Raw genomic sequence first — 13,922 nt, forward strand, 5'->3', positions numbered from 1 at the left:
TCATCTCATTAGGAACCAAAATGGTATAGCCCAGTGACATTTGTTCTGGTTTGCAAACTGATCCACTCTTGTCCCTGTTCAGGCTGCACAGGGAGCGGGGGAGAGTCAGTCTCTTCTGCTGCAAGAGCTGTGCCAAAAACACTACCCCATTACGTAGGACCAGTGCAAGTCCTGCAGAAAGATGTAAATATTCCAGAAAGGAAAAATGGATGAACTGGTAGTTATGAGTCCTGGCAGCAGATGAATGAGAAGCTTTTCCATTTACCAGGCATTTGGTGTCAAGGTGACAGTTTTCTCTCTGCTTTCCTCCAAGTCTCTCGAAGTGCTGCCTAGCTGGTCTTCTGAAGAATTTATAACTAGGCTTCTGTTGCAGCTAAACTCAGATGGCTTGCTTTCTAACAGTTGTTGGTCTTCCAGGGGAAGGTGGAAAATGTGGCCCACCTCCAGATATTGAAAACGGAGACATCCTTTCCTTCCAGTTGAAACAATACCCCCAAGGTGCAATGCTGAAATACAAATGTGCAAGTTTCTACATCCTGAAAGGACCTGAGCAAATCACCTGCATTGACGGGCAGTGGACAAATCCCCCAGTTTGCTTGGGTAGGTGGAAGCTGGTGCTGTGTGGCCCAGAGCTGTGTGAGCTTCTCGTTGTCTTTTTCTCAGGCCCTGTGTGCGCTGCATTTTTGAAGCAGCACTTGTGCTCGGGCTGCGATGCTGACAGGGCAGAAGAGCAGCTGATGCTTCTCCTGTGCAGAAGGAATTTCCTCTGGAGGTCAGCTCCTGTAGCTGCCTCTGCTTCCTGCTGTCCCTCCCTGTCCCCAGTCACCAGCAGATCCAGGAGGGTGGGTTGGTCTGAGTGCAAGGAAATCCAGGGCCACGAGGGAATGAATTTGAGAAGTTCTGGGACGAGGGCAAGGAGAGAGCCCAAAAAAAACACAGGGAGGTTCATTGCTGAGTGCCCCCACCCCAAGCTGTGCTTCCCCCTTGCCCTGTGAGACTGTTAGAGGGCAAAAGCCTCTCCAAGGTGGTGTGTGGTGACTCAGCCATCATTGTTTTTCCATTTTGCTTTGTTGGATGCATGATGTGTCTGCATGAACTTATGACATTCTTCTCTTGCCTTTTCCAAGCGGCTTGTACGACATCTGAAGAAGATATGGACAGAAACAACATTGAGCTGAAACGGAGTGGAGAAAGAAAGCTGTATTTAAAATCTGGCGATTTTGTTGAATTTGACTGTAAAATTGGATATGTGCAGGACCCAGCATCTTCCCCCTTCAGAGTGCAGTGCATGGACGGGACATTAGAATACCCATGGTGCAAGCCAGGAAGTAAGTCACCTCCACTCTGTCACTGCTTGGCCGCTGCCTTGGTGCATTTTTAGCGCAGAAGCTGAGAGGAAAGCCCCTAGCAAGTGTGCCTGGGGAAGAAATAGAGGGGCACCAAGATGGGAGAGCACCCTGCAAAGCTGCAGGCCATGAGGGGAGGTGCCCCCAAGAAGCCGCCGACTGGCGAAGCTGAGCTGGAAAGGCTCCTGGGGAACAGGCTCGCTGGGGCTCATCAGGGTCACTGGTGCTGGGCCTGCCCGGCCGGTTCCAGGCAGGACGGAAGGGCTGGTAAGTTCCCTGCAAGTGGCTTCCCTGAAATTGGAGGGTGCCATGGACTGTGGCAGGGCTGAAGAGAGGGAGACCATTTCCTTGCAGGCTCTCCCAAGCCTGCCTGTTCAGGCAGGGCTTTGTCACAGCCTTAGGGATAGAAAAGGATCTTGAAGAATCATCTAGCCCAATCCCCTTCCTGAGCAGGAGCACCTAAATCTGGTCACACAGGAATGCGTCCAGGTGGGTTTTGAAAGTCTCCACTGATGGACACTCCACACCTCCTCTGGGCAGCCTGTTGCATTATTCTTTCACCCTCACTGTAAAAAATAGTTATTTTCTCACATTTAAGCGTAATCTTCAATGTTCCAGCTTGCACCCTTTTCCTCTTTATCTGTCGTTGGGTGTCACTGAGAAGAGTCTCGCTCCATCCTCCTGACGCTTGCCCTTTATAAATTTATAGAAATTAATAAAGTCACAACTCAGTCTCCTCTTCCTCAAGGTAAAGAGACCCAACTCCCTCAGCCTGTCCTTGTAAGGAAGAAGCTCCACTCCCTTAATCATCCTCGTGGCTCTGCGCTGGACTCTGTCAAGCAGTTCCCTGTCCTTCTTGAACTGGGGACCTGAACTGGATGCAATATTTTACTTTTAATTTATTTATTTATTATTTTTTAATTTTTTATCTTCCCCAGAGGACTGTACAGTGCTTGAGACAGCTATGGAGAGCAACAATATTAAACTAAGACAGCCAAGGAGAAGATCTTACACGTATCGTTCTGAGGAGTATATTTTGTTTACATGCAAGGATTCCTACCATGAAGTTTCGAACCCAGAGGATTTTAACGCCCAGTGTCAGGATGGAGTGGTAAACTACCCCCAATGTGAAAGTAAGTGCTCTGTGTGGAAGATACACTGCTCTGCAGAACTGTGGATAACAACCCAGCAGTGCAGGCTGATAACTACTTCAGAGCTCTACAGTTCAGCAGAGAGCCAACTTGGCTGCTACATCTGTGATTCTGAGAAGCGCTTCGGTTCTCAGCAGAGGGCCATGGCCTTGCAGGGAGGCTTTTGGTGGCATGTGGTGTATCTACAGAAACGTTGGCTTTTTCTAGAAGCTCTCACTGTCCCGGTCATCTCCTGAGAATTTGGAAGGTGTTCTGCTGCCATTAAGTGACATTCCTGGGGTTCACAGTGTTTAGAAACATTCATGGTCAAGGCAAAAAAAGGGGGAAAGACATCAAGTCGCATTGGTAAGGCAATATTGTCTCTTGCACTTAAGAACATCTTCTGGGGAGTAACATGATGATTCTCTTAACTGTAGTTTGTGTAGGGGAACATGTGAGTGCCTACAAACTGAGTGGAGAAATGTCTCTTTTCTGATGTGACGTGTGAACCTCCTCCAGAAATTGTTGGTGGAAAAGTTCAAGGTATTAAAAAGCCAAGGTATTTGCCTGGGGAGACAGCTCACTATCAGTGCTGGCAAGGTTTTCAGATGATGGGGGCTTCCACTGTAACGTGTCAGAATGGGACCTGGACAGAGCCACCCCAGTGCAAATGGCAAATGTGAGTTCCCTCTCTCTCCATGCAATAGACTGTCAGTGAAGACAGCCCTCAAGCTAGCTTAGCGGCATTTTTGTCTCCAAATTTCAGTCTCGAGACTGTGAGGAAATTTTTTTTTTTTTTTTTTTTTTGCCTTAAATATGCTCTCACAAAGGTACTTGTGAGTCCTGACAGCAGAGGAATGAGAAACTTGCAATTTTCCCTTTGCTACGTATTTGGTGTCAAGGTGACAGTTTTCTCTCTGCTTTCCTCCAAGTCTTTCAAAGTGCTGCCTACATGGTCTTCTGAAGTATTTGTGGCTAGGCCTCTTTTGCATCTAAACTCTGATGGCCTTCTTTGTAATGGTTATTGGTCTTCCAGGGTTAGGTGGAAAATGTGGCCCACCTCGAGATACTGAAAACGGAGACATCCTTTCCTTCCAGTTGAAACAATACCCCCAAGGTGCAACTGTGAAATTGAAATGCCCAAGTTCCTACATTCTCAAGGATCTGAGCAAATCACTTGTACTGATGGGCAGTGTACAAATCCCCCAGTTTGCTTGGGTAGGTGGAAGCATATACTGCGTGGCCAGCACATGAGATCTCTAAACTTGAGATCTGCCAAGGTGTGCAGTTGTGATTCTGTCAGTTCTAGGAAACACTCAAATGATGAAGTAGTATCTGAACTAAAACTTGGATTTGTGCGTAACTCAAAGTCATCTTACAAGCAGTCTGAACAACTACACTTTGGTTGTGAAAAAGGATACACATTTGGTGAAAGAGCAAATGCATTATGTACTGAATCTGGATGGCATCCAACCCCCTGCTGCACTGGGCTGCCTTTTCCTAAAGTTATTTTGGACACTGGTTGTATTTGGAAGTAATTTCAGTATTATCATAATCATTATCATTAGTCTTTTTATTAAAAAAAAATAAAAAATCATCCACATCTTGCAGATACACCATGAAAATCTGGAAGGACTAGGGAATTGAGGGACAAACCAACTGAATATGAGTTTTCCATGAGAGGCCATAGCAAAAAGTGGTTAGTTCAGCCTTTCTTGAGTATATACTCAAGCATGTACTTGAGTATAGTTGGATGGGCCTATGAAGATAGAATTGCTCACATGTACTGCCTAAATGAGATGGATGATGAAATACTTTAGCATTAGAAGCTGCTTAATTTTATCCTGTGCCTTTTTTATTCTGTGACTCTGAATTAGTGGGGATAACATAGCAAAAATACTCTTGGTTTATAAATAATTCTTAATTTGCATAGGAAGGATAAAGTTGAATCTCTTTATCTTCTACAAAATACAGTGAAAATGCTTTAGTGAAGGGATGGAAAAAAAAATCAGACATTAAAAAGATTATTGAAGCAAGCAGAAAAACCACTAATACTGGAGAAATTAAAACTAGAGAAAGAATCTGAAATTTTTAATGGCACAGAAAAATTAACATTTGAAACCAACTTAGAGAAGTGATATGATTTCTGAAGTCCTGTTGTCTTCAAATCAAGACATGATACTTTTTTAAGTGAAATTCAAGTATACTGCTTTTAACTTGAATATTACTGGTGAAAGTCAGTGGCTGTTCTGAAAATAAAAAGAGGGGGTTAAATACTGGATACCATATGAATTGCAGCAGTATGGATAAAACTGGCTCTCAGCTTGATGACCTACTTGCTTATGAATCACAAGCAGTTCTTTGAGGTGGAGCTACAAATTTATGCATCTTCAAGTCTTCCACGTTCAGTAGCTGAGATGCTGTGGCACCGTAGCCACCACTCTGCTACTTGTAATTTTAAGAGAGTAAAATGCCACTCAGCATCTCACCCTGTATGACCCTGTGAAACAACAGAAGGCTTGAAGACAATAGAATAGTAGGTTTTCCTGACCTACTGAACTGATTTCTGCATTTTTCTTGAGTGTTCCTGAGTCTTACCATAGTTTGAGTAGACTGAGCACCTGTTTGCTCATTGTTACATTAGCTTTTGAAATTTCTGAGCTACTAGTTCTGAGAAACTAGTTCCAATGAAAGAGGAACAATTCAAAAATGATCTCTGTTTCACTGATAGACCTTCAGTAAGAAATTGTTAGTGTTCTGTGCACCTTTTTTTAAAAAAATGAGTGGAAATTACAAAAAGTACCTTTCAAAATACCTTTCAAATTTAAATCCTCACTTAAGGTCAAGAAATAGTAAGACAGGGTTGTAGGGAGAACAGTCTGAAGTGGTTATGGCCGTTTCCATAGGAATAAGAGCAAATTTGAAGTAGTCCAGTCTCAGAAGGGTAAGTTGTCCATTGATGGCCACGAGTGTCTAGGCTGAAAAATACAGTGGAATTGTAGTGTTGCAATATACACAAAGCTAGCTGAAATGTGCTCTCTACACAGACATTATGTCAAGAATTAGGTACAGTATGTCTGACATTCACTAACCTAAAGAACCAATCTGGCCCTGAAGTGATGTATAATCAGAGACTAAAGTAACATGGTTTGCGTGAATCCTGCCGCTGTCCATGACTCTTAGCCTACGATGAAGACAGCAGTTTGTTTACTATTACCGGAACTGTAATTGTGCAACCACATTATTCATGATGTTCAGAGTTCCCATCAGAAATTGTCTAAGGATCTCTACAAATACATACATTTACAGTGATGAAACTCCCTTATGCTTTCTAACTCCCAAACACCGTCTGTGCAGTTCAGATGACAAATCCATGATTTCTGACGTCAGTCCTGTTGGACATCTGCACTCTGGGTCACTGATTTTGATTTAGTTTCACTCAGCTACAGTACTTAAAGACTTCCGTTAGAACTCCAAATCCCACAAACAGACATATGTGCATGATGTCCTAGCTGAAATAATTTGATATACATTTTTGAGAAATCTTTATACTGTATCAAATCATGTTCAAGAAATTGCCAAAGAACACTTGAAACTGGAAAAAAAAAATGTTTGCAAAAGGGCAGTGTTACAGGATGTTATGTGCCACCCACCTTCCTGGGACCTCTTCCAGAAAGACTCCTTTAGAAACAAAGAGTAGTCAGTCCTAGTGCCCACTCAGTCCTTGAACTTTCTGCTTCAAGATTAGTAATGATACTAATCAATATGCATTGCCTATGGTTTAGCAGCATACTGCTTTTGAGACGTGACAAACAAAGCCTTCTTCCAGACATGGATATACTGGGCTCTGATACTTGGGCTGTATGCAATTATAAATCCTCTCCAAGGTCATTCTATAGTAGGAAAATATAAAATAATTTCTGTCCTCCTTCATTCCTGTAGCTTTATGCTACCATGAAGTTGTTCTAGATCTTATTTGACTTACCAGGAGCCTAGATGACTAAGCAGCACATGTATGCAGCTGATTCATCCACCTTCACTCCACAGGAGGACCAACTTGTGGTGACTGTATAATCATCCCCTCACTCCCTAAGACATCTCTATTTGAAAGTTATTTTATGCAATTTTGGTCAATAGACTGTGAAGATAAAAACTTCTGCAATTAATATAAAGGCATTCTTCAAATTAGCACTGCATTTTTCTCTTTCCATTTAGAAATTCTATGCTCTCCTCCAAGAGTTCCCAATGGGAACTTTAGACCTCAAGAAGACAGCTACAGAGAAGGGGCTATGATCACAATAGACTGTAATCCTGGATATCATTTGAGAACACTGTCTGGCAAAAACACAGCTCAATGCACCAGCAGAGGCTGGGTACCTGCTCCAGATTGTGTTGGTAAGTAGCTCTTGTGAGTGAAGGCACAATATACACGATTGTTATTTTGGAAATATCTCAAGAGAAAAACCTCAGCACCGTAGGAAATAAAAAATGCTTATTCATTGTGTTTCCTGGTGTTATAAAACTTAATGTGAATGGCTTAGAAAACAAACAGCTAAGAAGCAAAGGTATAATGTAAATGTACATTATGTTTATAAACATGGGCATTATCTGTTACTATATTTGTGAAATTATATAGTAAAGTCTGCAATAGTCAGCTCCCTGACAGGAAGGTTTGTGGTCCAACTGAGGAGTAGCATGCCAGTCAAGATAAGAGGACACAGTGAGTATTGAAATATCCAAACCAGTGCGTAGGTGATGGTTGGAAGGTATGTTTCATCATGTTAACCAGAACTTTAGATTTTTGCTTGCAGTTTTGTGTTGATATGTTATGAACAATTGCAGCTTTATTATACTCTGTCAAATGGCAAAACAAAATACTCTTGATTGATTGGTAATGAGTTCTTTTTTGGCTTAAACTTCCATTAATTACAATTATAGTTTTTCCCATTATATGCAGTAGAAAAACAAAAGTCAGCAATTTCATTATTTATTGGTCTTTGATCTTTGATTACTGAAAATGAAAGAAAAACATACAAAACAGAAGGAGGTGAAAGAAACCCTGACAAAATCAGTCTTGTAAATGAACCTTTGGGTAAAATTATTTGATCTATCCAAGAAAAGTACATTGTTAACAAGTGGATTAAGCATTTATCTATTTGTAGATTCTGAAATTGAGGAATCTTTTGGAGACCACCTCTCTCATTATTAAATGGTCCGTTCAGTGGCTGATCCCTCCTCCCCATCCTCCTCACCCCCAGCATGTGGGCTTTGGTTCAGGGCACGTCAGGAGGAACCTAGCTGCCTTGGCCAAGCAGGACACCCTGGGTAATCTTTGAGTGACAGCTGCTGCTAAGCCTGACTTGTTCCTGAAAAGCGCTTTTGAGGAACTGAGAAAACAAAAGAAATATCACGTTTTAAAATGAAAAAGAGTAAAGCTAGAAAGAGCTTTTGGTGTAAGATCTCGGAAGTGACAAATAAAAATGGTGACAGCTGTTACAACAATTGCTAGACTCTGCACTTTAGTGTCTAGATCTGAGCTAGCTGCCTGGGTTCCCATCAGTGTCAGTATAGTACACTTAGCTGAGACCCTGTGAAGAAACTGTGTTATCTCGCCATGGAATTAATACTTACATTTGGTTGCATGAATCAGCCTCTAGTGTCCACCAAGAAGATGGACTGGATTTCTGTTGATTGCAATGAAAACAGGCAACCAGCATAGCTGTAGACATCGATTGAACACAGCCTAGTTGATCCTGCACTCCTTGAGATCTGCCAAAGTGTGCAGTTCTGATTCTGTCAGTTCCAGGAAACACTCAAATAATGAAGTGGTATCTGAATTAATATTTAGGACTTTGTGTGCTGAGCTTTTTGCCATGCATGTGTTGATACTGTTGCTGTTAAATTCTATTTCAAGAGAAACCCTGTGACTACCCAGTGATAGAAAACGGCAAGATAAGTGAAAGAATGGCACACTCTTACTTTCCAATGAGGATTGGACAGTATGTTGATTACCACTGTCGTAATGGCTACTTAGCCCCAAATGGAGAAAGAGTCGTTCGAATATACTGTTCGAAAGGGGGCTGGAATCCAGAGCCAAAATGCCTCAGTAAGTGCACTTCTACTATATGCTCAATTTTGTTATGATTATTGATGATCTGTGCAGCAGAAATCGTGCTGGTGGAATGCAAGTAGCAGCAACGTACAGTTTGTTAAAGTATAACTGGTTGAGTTGAACCCTGGAACTTCACCCAGACTGTTATCGTGTCTGCAGAGCTCAGCCACTTGATAAGTGATACTCTGAAGTGAGCAAGGCTGAAATGATAAATCTGGATTTGGGATGTTCTTTACTCCTGCACCTATCCCCGAGATTAAAAAAAAATAAATAAGAGAAATAAGATTTAGGAAATGTTTTTCATCTCTGGCTTCTGGGTCCTATGCATGTATCTGCTTTCACCTGCACACGCAGCAAGACATTCCAAGAACATCTTCTCTGTGTAAATGTATTATTCCTGCAGTGGCTTGTGCACTTTGTCTAGAGGTTGCTGTCTGGGATTCACTGCCCAGTCTTTTTGGATAACGTTTGGGACTGGCCAGGTGGCACACTCTCGCAATAAGCTGAGAGTGAGTATTGCTGCAGCAAGAGATCCAGATACACTGGCTTAATCTTTCAGTGATAGAAAATATTTAAACCAGTAAGCTGAGGCCTTCTCTCGTAACCCCCATCTTCAGTCAGATTACAGTTCCTACCTATCGATAGGACCTGAAAGATCAACAAAAGGTTGGTCTTTCTCCAGTTGCCCTGAGCATAGTGGAGGTCAGTACAGGGGAGAAGTGGAGTCCCGCCTAGAGGAAAGGAGCAGTTACTCCAATAACGGAGCCACAGCATTCCTTCATCCATCCGTAGGGCCAGCATGCTTAGCAGTTGGTAAAATCTCTACAGCTGCTTTGAGACGCATTTGCATAGAGATGGTAAAATCTCCTGAGGGGAAATGCCAAAAATTGTCTCAGCACAGGCATCAACATATGAGAGACTCAGCAGACCGTACCAGAGCTAGTGCTCATGACACTAGATGCAATGCAGTTAGCCAGCCTTGCTTATGAACTATGGTAAGGACTAATGTTTACCAGATCACTTCTTACTGCATTACGGGGTCATTTGAACTCCCGCTCCTGTGATACGTTAACCTCAGGGCAGTGAAGGAAAGCATACTTTAATTCAGATTTGAGCATGGACGTCTTTGGGGAATAGAATGATAAAGAAAGGTGCTAGGAGGCCCCTTTTTTGGTAACGGTCTTCCTAAGCATTATTGTACCTGAGTTTTAGCTGTTCAGATTACTGTGGTTAAATGTACTTACCTTTCTTCTTTAGAAACATGCTCTGTAACACGCCTGGAAAATGGTTATTTCAGATATAATCGTTATATTTACACGGAAGGTGAAAGAAGTCAATATGTCTGCAACCAAGACTATCATACTGAAAGTGAAGGTGGTGAAGTTACATGCACAAAGAATGGCTGGTCACCTTTCCCAAGATGTATCCGTAAGAGTGAGTGTGCTTACATTTTGTCACAATTTCTAGCTAAAAAACAATAAATCCATCGTCACATCACCCGCATTAATCCATCACTGCTGCTTGGGGTAACTCTAAGTCTAGGTGCTTTACATGTGAAACACAGTGCCGTGATTCCTTCAGCTGTCTCATGCAGCTCTTGAGTCCCTGTGTGCTACTGAGGTCAGTAGCTATAAAAACATGCAGAATGATGCCCTGTAAAATGGCCACACCAGGCTCATTCAGTTCTCCTGGACTGTAAGCTCTAGGGTGGGAGTCAGACCCTCTTGGTCTTTGGTAGTGAAATTTTCTATAACCCAGCAGTACAGTAATGTAATAAATAGTAATCACTCCCTTTGAACAGCCTGTAATTTCTTCTCTCCTTAGAGCCTCCATCTATGCCACTTCATCCCCTTTTGCTTGCCTTCCAGCTGGCATCATACTGGAAGGAGGGAGGAACAGGAAGGTTCTCTCTCCTAATACCCTTTCCAGCTTTTGAACCTGACTTGCAGCAAGCCTAAAATTGCTATGATGTCACACCTAAACTTTAGATAACTTTATATAATGACTAGATACTTTATATAACGATTTTATATGGACAAAAGAAGTAATTAAACAATTCCAGCATGAAAGAGACACCTACCATAGAATGTTTTGGACAGCCACTTGCTGATATTTTCACATAGCTATGAGCAAGCAAAACAAAATTTGATAATTCTTAGTGTTAGCCAATAGTGAGCATCATGACTGTAAATACCAAAAAAATATATATATAAATACCAGTTAGTAACACTGAGTTTTGACTTTTCACATTCTGGTTGTACCTGAGGAAGGGAGCTTAACACAGAAGCAGAAAATAATGTGCTCTTAAAATTGTTCTCAATCCTTTTGCTGTTTTCATTTGTCCTCCATCTTCTGGGTATCATAAGTATGTAGTTTAGCGGCATTTTACTGGAAAGGAATTTTGTCTTTCAGAAACATGCAAGAATACTGTGCTGGACAATGCTTCTTTCCTCTCGGCAAGGGGTACGTTTGGCTTACAGGCAAAAGTCACCTATACGTGTCATGATGGCTTTGTAACTCCAGAAGGAAAAGACAGAGGAGAGACATGGTGTCAAGAGAATGGCTGGACTCCAACTCCAAAGTGCATCAGTGAGTAGTACAACTTCAGAGCTCCCTGTTGCAACCACTAGTACAAACAAGATGCCCTATGTACTCTGATTTTCTTCATCTATATTGGTAGAGGTTTCTTACAGAGCAGAGGGAGAGTCAAACAGAGGACTGAGCCTCCAGAGATGAACTTTTCTGGGGCTCCAAGAATGAAAGACAGAAAGCAAAATTGAAGCGAGTATGCAGGGAAAATATCTTCTGTCTTCTAGGTGAGCTATTTTTTTTCGAACCTCAGTGTTATGAAGTAGATGATCACTGCCCTCTCCAGTGATTTTAGGTGATATATATATATATAGGTGCATATACCCAATCTTACTCCCAGTTTCTCCAATATTTTTGATAAGAGGGTGAGAACCTTTCACACTTGTGAAGGACAATTTATGAAGAAATGCCTGTGAGCCAAAGAATTATGTCAATAACTTTCTTTAAAAGTGACCAAATAAGAAAAGTGATTCATTATTTGGACAGATGTTATGACTGTGCATAAAAGAATAGGCTGTGCTTTCTACCCTGGGGCTAGAAAGCACATTTTTGAAAAAGACCAGAGTGTTCTTTTCTGAGAAATACTTCCATACTGTTGTTGCCTTTCTCCTGTTAGAAGTCCTTTCCTCTCCTGTACAGGGGTATAGGACACTAAAAGAGGAACTTAGATCTTCCAGTGTTGTAAGGCCAAGGTCTGTAATACTGACCAACATTAGCTAGCACTTTCTTCTGTCCTTTTGGTTCAGACTGAATTTACACAGATGTTTTTTTCTGATCAGCTCACAAAAGGCCACGGGGAACAGGAGTACAAACGGTGTGATATGACACTTATAATAAAAATAAATAGTGGAAGGAAAGGAATTGAATCCAATGAATTTGTGCCAGATTCTACTCCTCCTTCTTTCTAGAATGCAGAATGCAATAGATACTACGTGAATGTATTACATATAATATTCTAAATTCATATGCTGGCAATGCAGAATTTTTAATGTTTTAAATATCCTGAATTGTCCACTAACCTAGCACACACTAAAGTACCTACAGCAATGATGTTTCCAACAGGCAATGTTTCTGGATTGCAAAATGCTCTAACATTATTTTATTCTACAGGATCATGTAGAAAACCTGATGTTCACATTTTGGATGACCATGTAGATAAAAGCGTGTTCCTTCCTGGAGATACAATTGCATATTCATGTTCAGAGGGATTTCAAACTGCAGATAATATGGCAACTGGTACTACAAGTTGTGAAATAAATGGTGAATGGAAACCAGCACCCAGGTGTCTTGGTAAATATTTTTCTGCTTGCTGACCAGTGTAACTGTATGAACTTTGTGAAGCTTTATTCTTTCATTTGGTTTTGTTCTAATCAGTGCTAAGTGATGATAAGAGCATGACTGCCTCCTCTACCTGCTCTGGCCCAGAATCGCTCCTGCCTGGCTGCTGGAATCCAGCCCGGTGCCACAGGGATCTGGGACCTCTGCTAAGGCCAAGGGATGCAGCTGCCACTTTCCCCTTTGCAGGTTCAACCAGTAACAAAGCTGAGCACATATCCAAGACTCACAGACACAGGACACTGACACAGCCACATGAATTGCCACAGGCAAGGCTTGCGCTCAACAACACGTGCATACGGCACTCAGATAAAACGTAAATATGGACAGCTACGTCCCCTTCCTCCTCTTCAGCTGGTAAAGATAGAGTTTCACTAGTCCAGGTGCACACACAGCACTTTCTAGGTTCACAGGCACATGCATTCATGGAGCCCTCAAGGCCTTTGCTTGCCTCACTCACACCAGTGTCCACCCCGTAGCTGTTTTTTGGGACATACTGTTCCCACTCCAGTGGCTGGAAGGTAAAGACCCCCACAGGCTCCAGTAGCTGCACTGGAACCCCACCTACTTAACTGGCACCATTTTTTTTTTACTCACACACATACAGTAGTTCTCACCAGTAGCTAGCACCTAAACCTTGCTACACATAGGGGGATAGAGAGTGACATTACACAGTGAGAGAGTTAAGAACAGATTTAATAAAATGCAGATGATAGGACAGACTGCAGTGATCAGGTGCAGGGCTCAGCCAGGCAAGCATACTGACATGCACAGTGTTACATGACTGGTCCCTTTTATCTCTTTTCTGCCTATCCCGATCTTTGTTCTCCTTGCGCTCACTTGCCCCTCCATGTCCCCTCATGGGTTTGTATGGTTGTGTCAATTCCCACACTGTTTCCCTTCCAGGTTCTCCCTGGTTTAGTCTTAGTTGCAAAGACTAGATTGATTATCTTGAAAGTGGTGCCTGTAGTTTTTTGATAGCTAACCAATTAGTGTGACTGGGAGGTTTGTTTCTTGTCATTGCCTCCATGTTGTTTTTTCAGGGCTGTGTGTCTGTGTATTTAGTTTTTGGTTTCCCCCCTTTCCATTAGTAGTATCTCATGTATTTTTTGTAGGTCTTACAGTATATGTTAAAATATTTTGTCTTTGTAGAAATAGAATGTGAAATACCAATAGTGCCCAATGGATATATTTCTCCCAGGGCGGATAAATATAGCAATGGAGATGTTGTGAATTTTTTCTGTAAAAAAAAATACAAAAGAGTGGGACCTGCCTCTGCTCAGTGCTATTACTTTGGATGGTCTCCATCACCACCAACATGTAAAGGTAAATCTTTTGTTGACTTTATTGTGGGAGGAAATGTATGAAAATGCCTGGGTCCTGAAGACTTTTGTGGTCACCTTGTCTCTA

General features: G+C 42.0%; 1 protein-coding gene across 1 annotated transcript in view; it reads left to right on the forward strand.

Annotated features, from left to right (window-relative positions):
• LOC309880777 (complement factor H-like) overlaps positions 1–13,922 on the forward strand; it is a 66,950-nt gene that overhangs the window by 22,399 nt on the left and 30,629 nt on the right. Inside the window, exons 10-16 of the mRNA XM_082766042.1 lie at positions 2,285–2,479; positions 6,692–6,871; positions 8,391–8,582; positions 9,846–10,022; positions 11,001–11,177; positions 12,288–12,467; positions 13,665–13,838. Coding sequence (XP_082622168.1) covers positions 2,285–2,479; positions 6,692–6,871; positions 8,391–8,582; positions 9,846–10,022; positions 11,001–11,177; positions 12,288–12,467; positions 13,665–13,838 — 1,275 coding nt within the window. The remainder of the gene's footprint in view (positions 1–2,284; positions 2,480–6,691; positions 6,872–8,390; positions 8,583–9,845; positions 10,023–11,000; positions 11,178–12,287; positions 12,468–13,664; positions 13,839–13,922) is intronic.

Source organism: Aythya marila (assembly GCF_965140915.1).
Source record: "Aythya marila genome assembly, chromosome: 8".
Classification (NCBI taxonomy): domain Eukaryota; kingdom Metazoa; phylum Chordata; class Aves; order Anseriformes; family Anatidae; genus Aythya; species Aythya marila.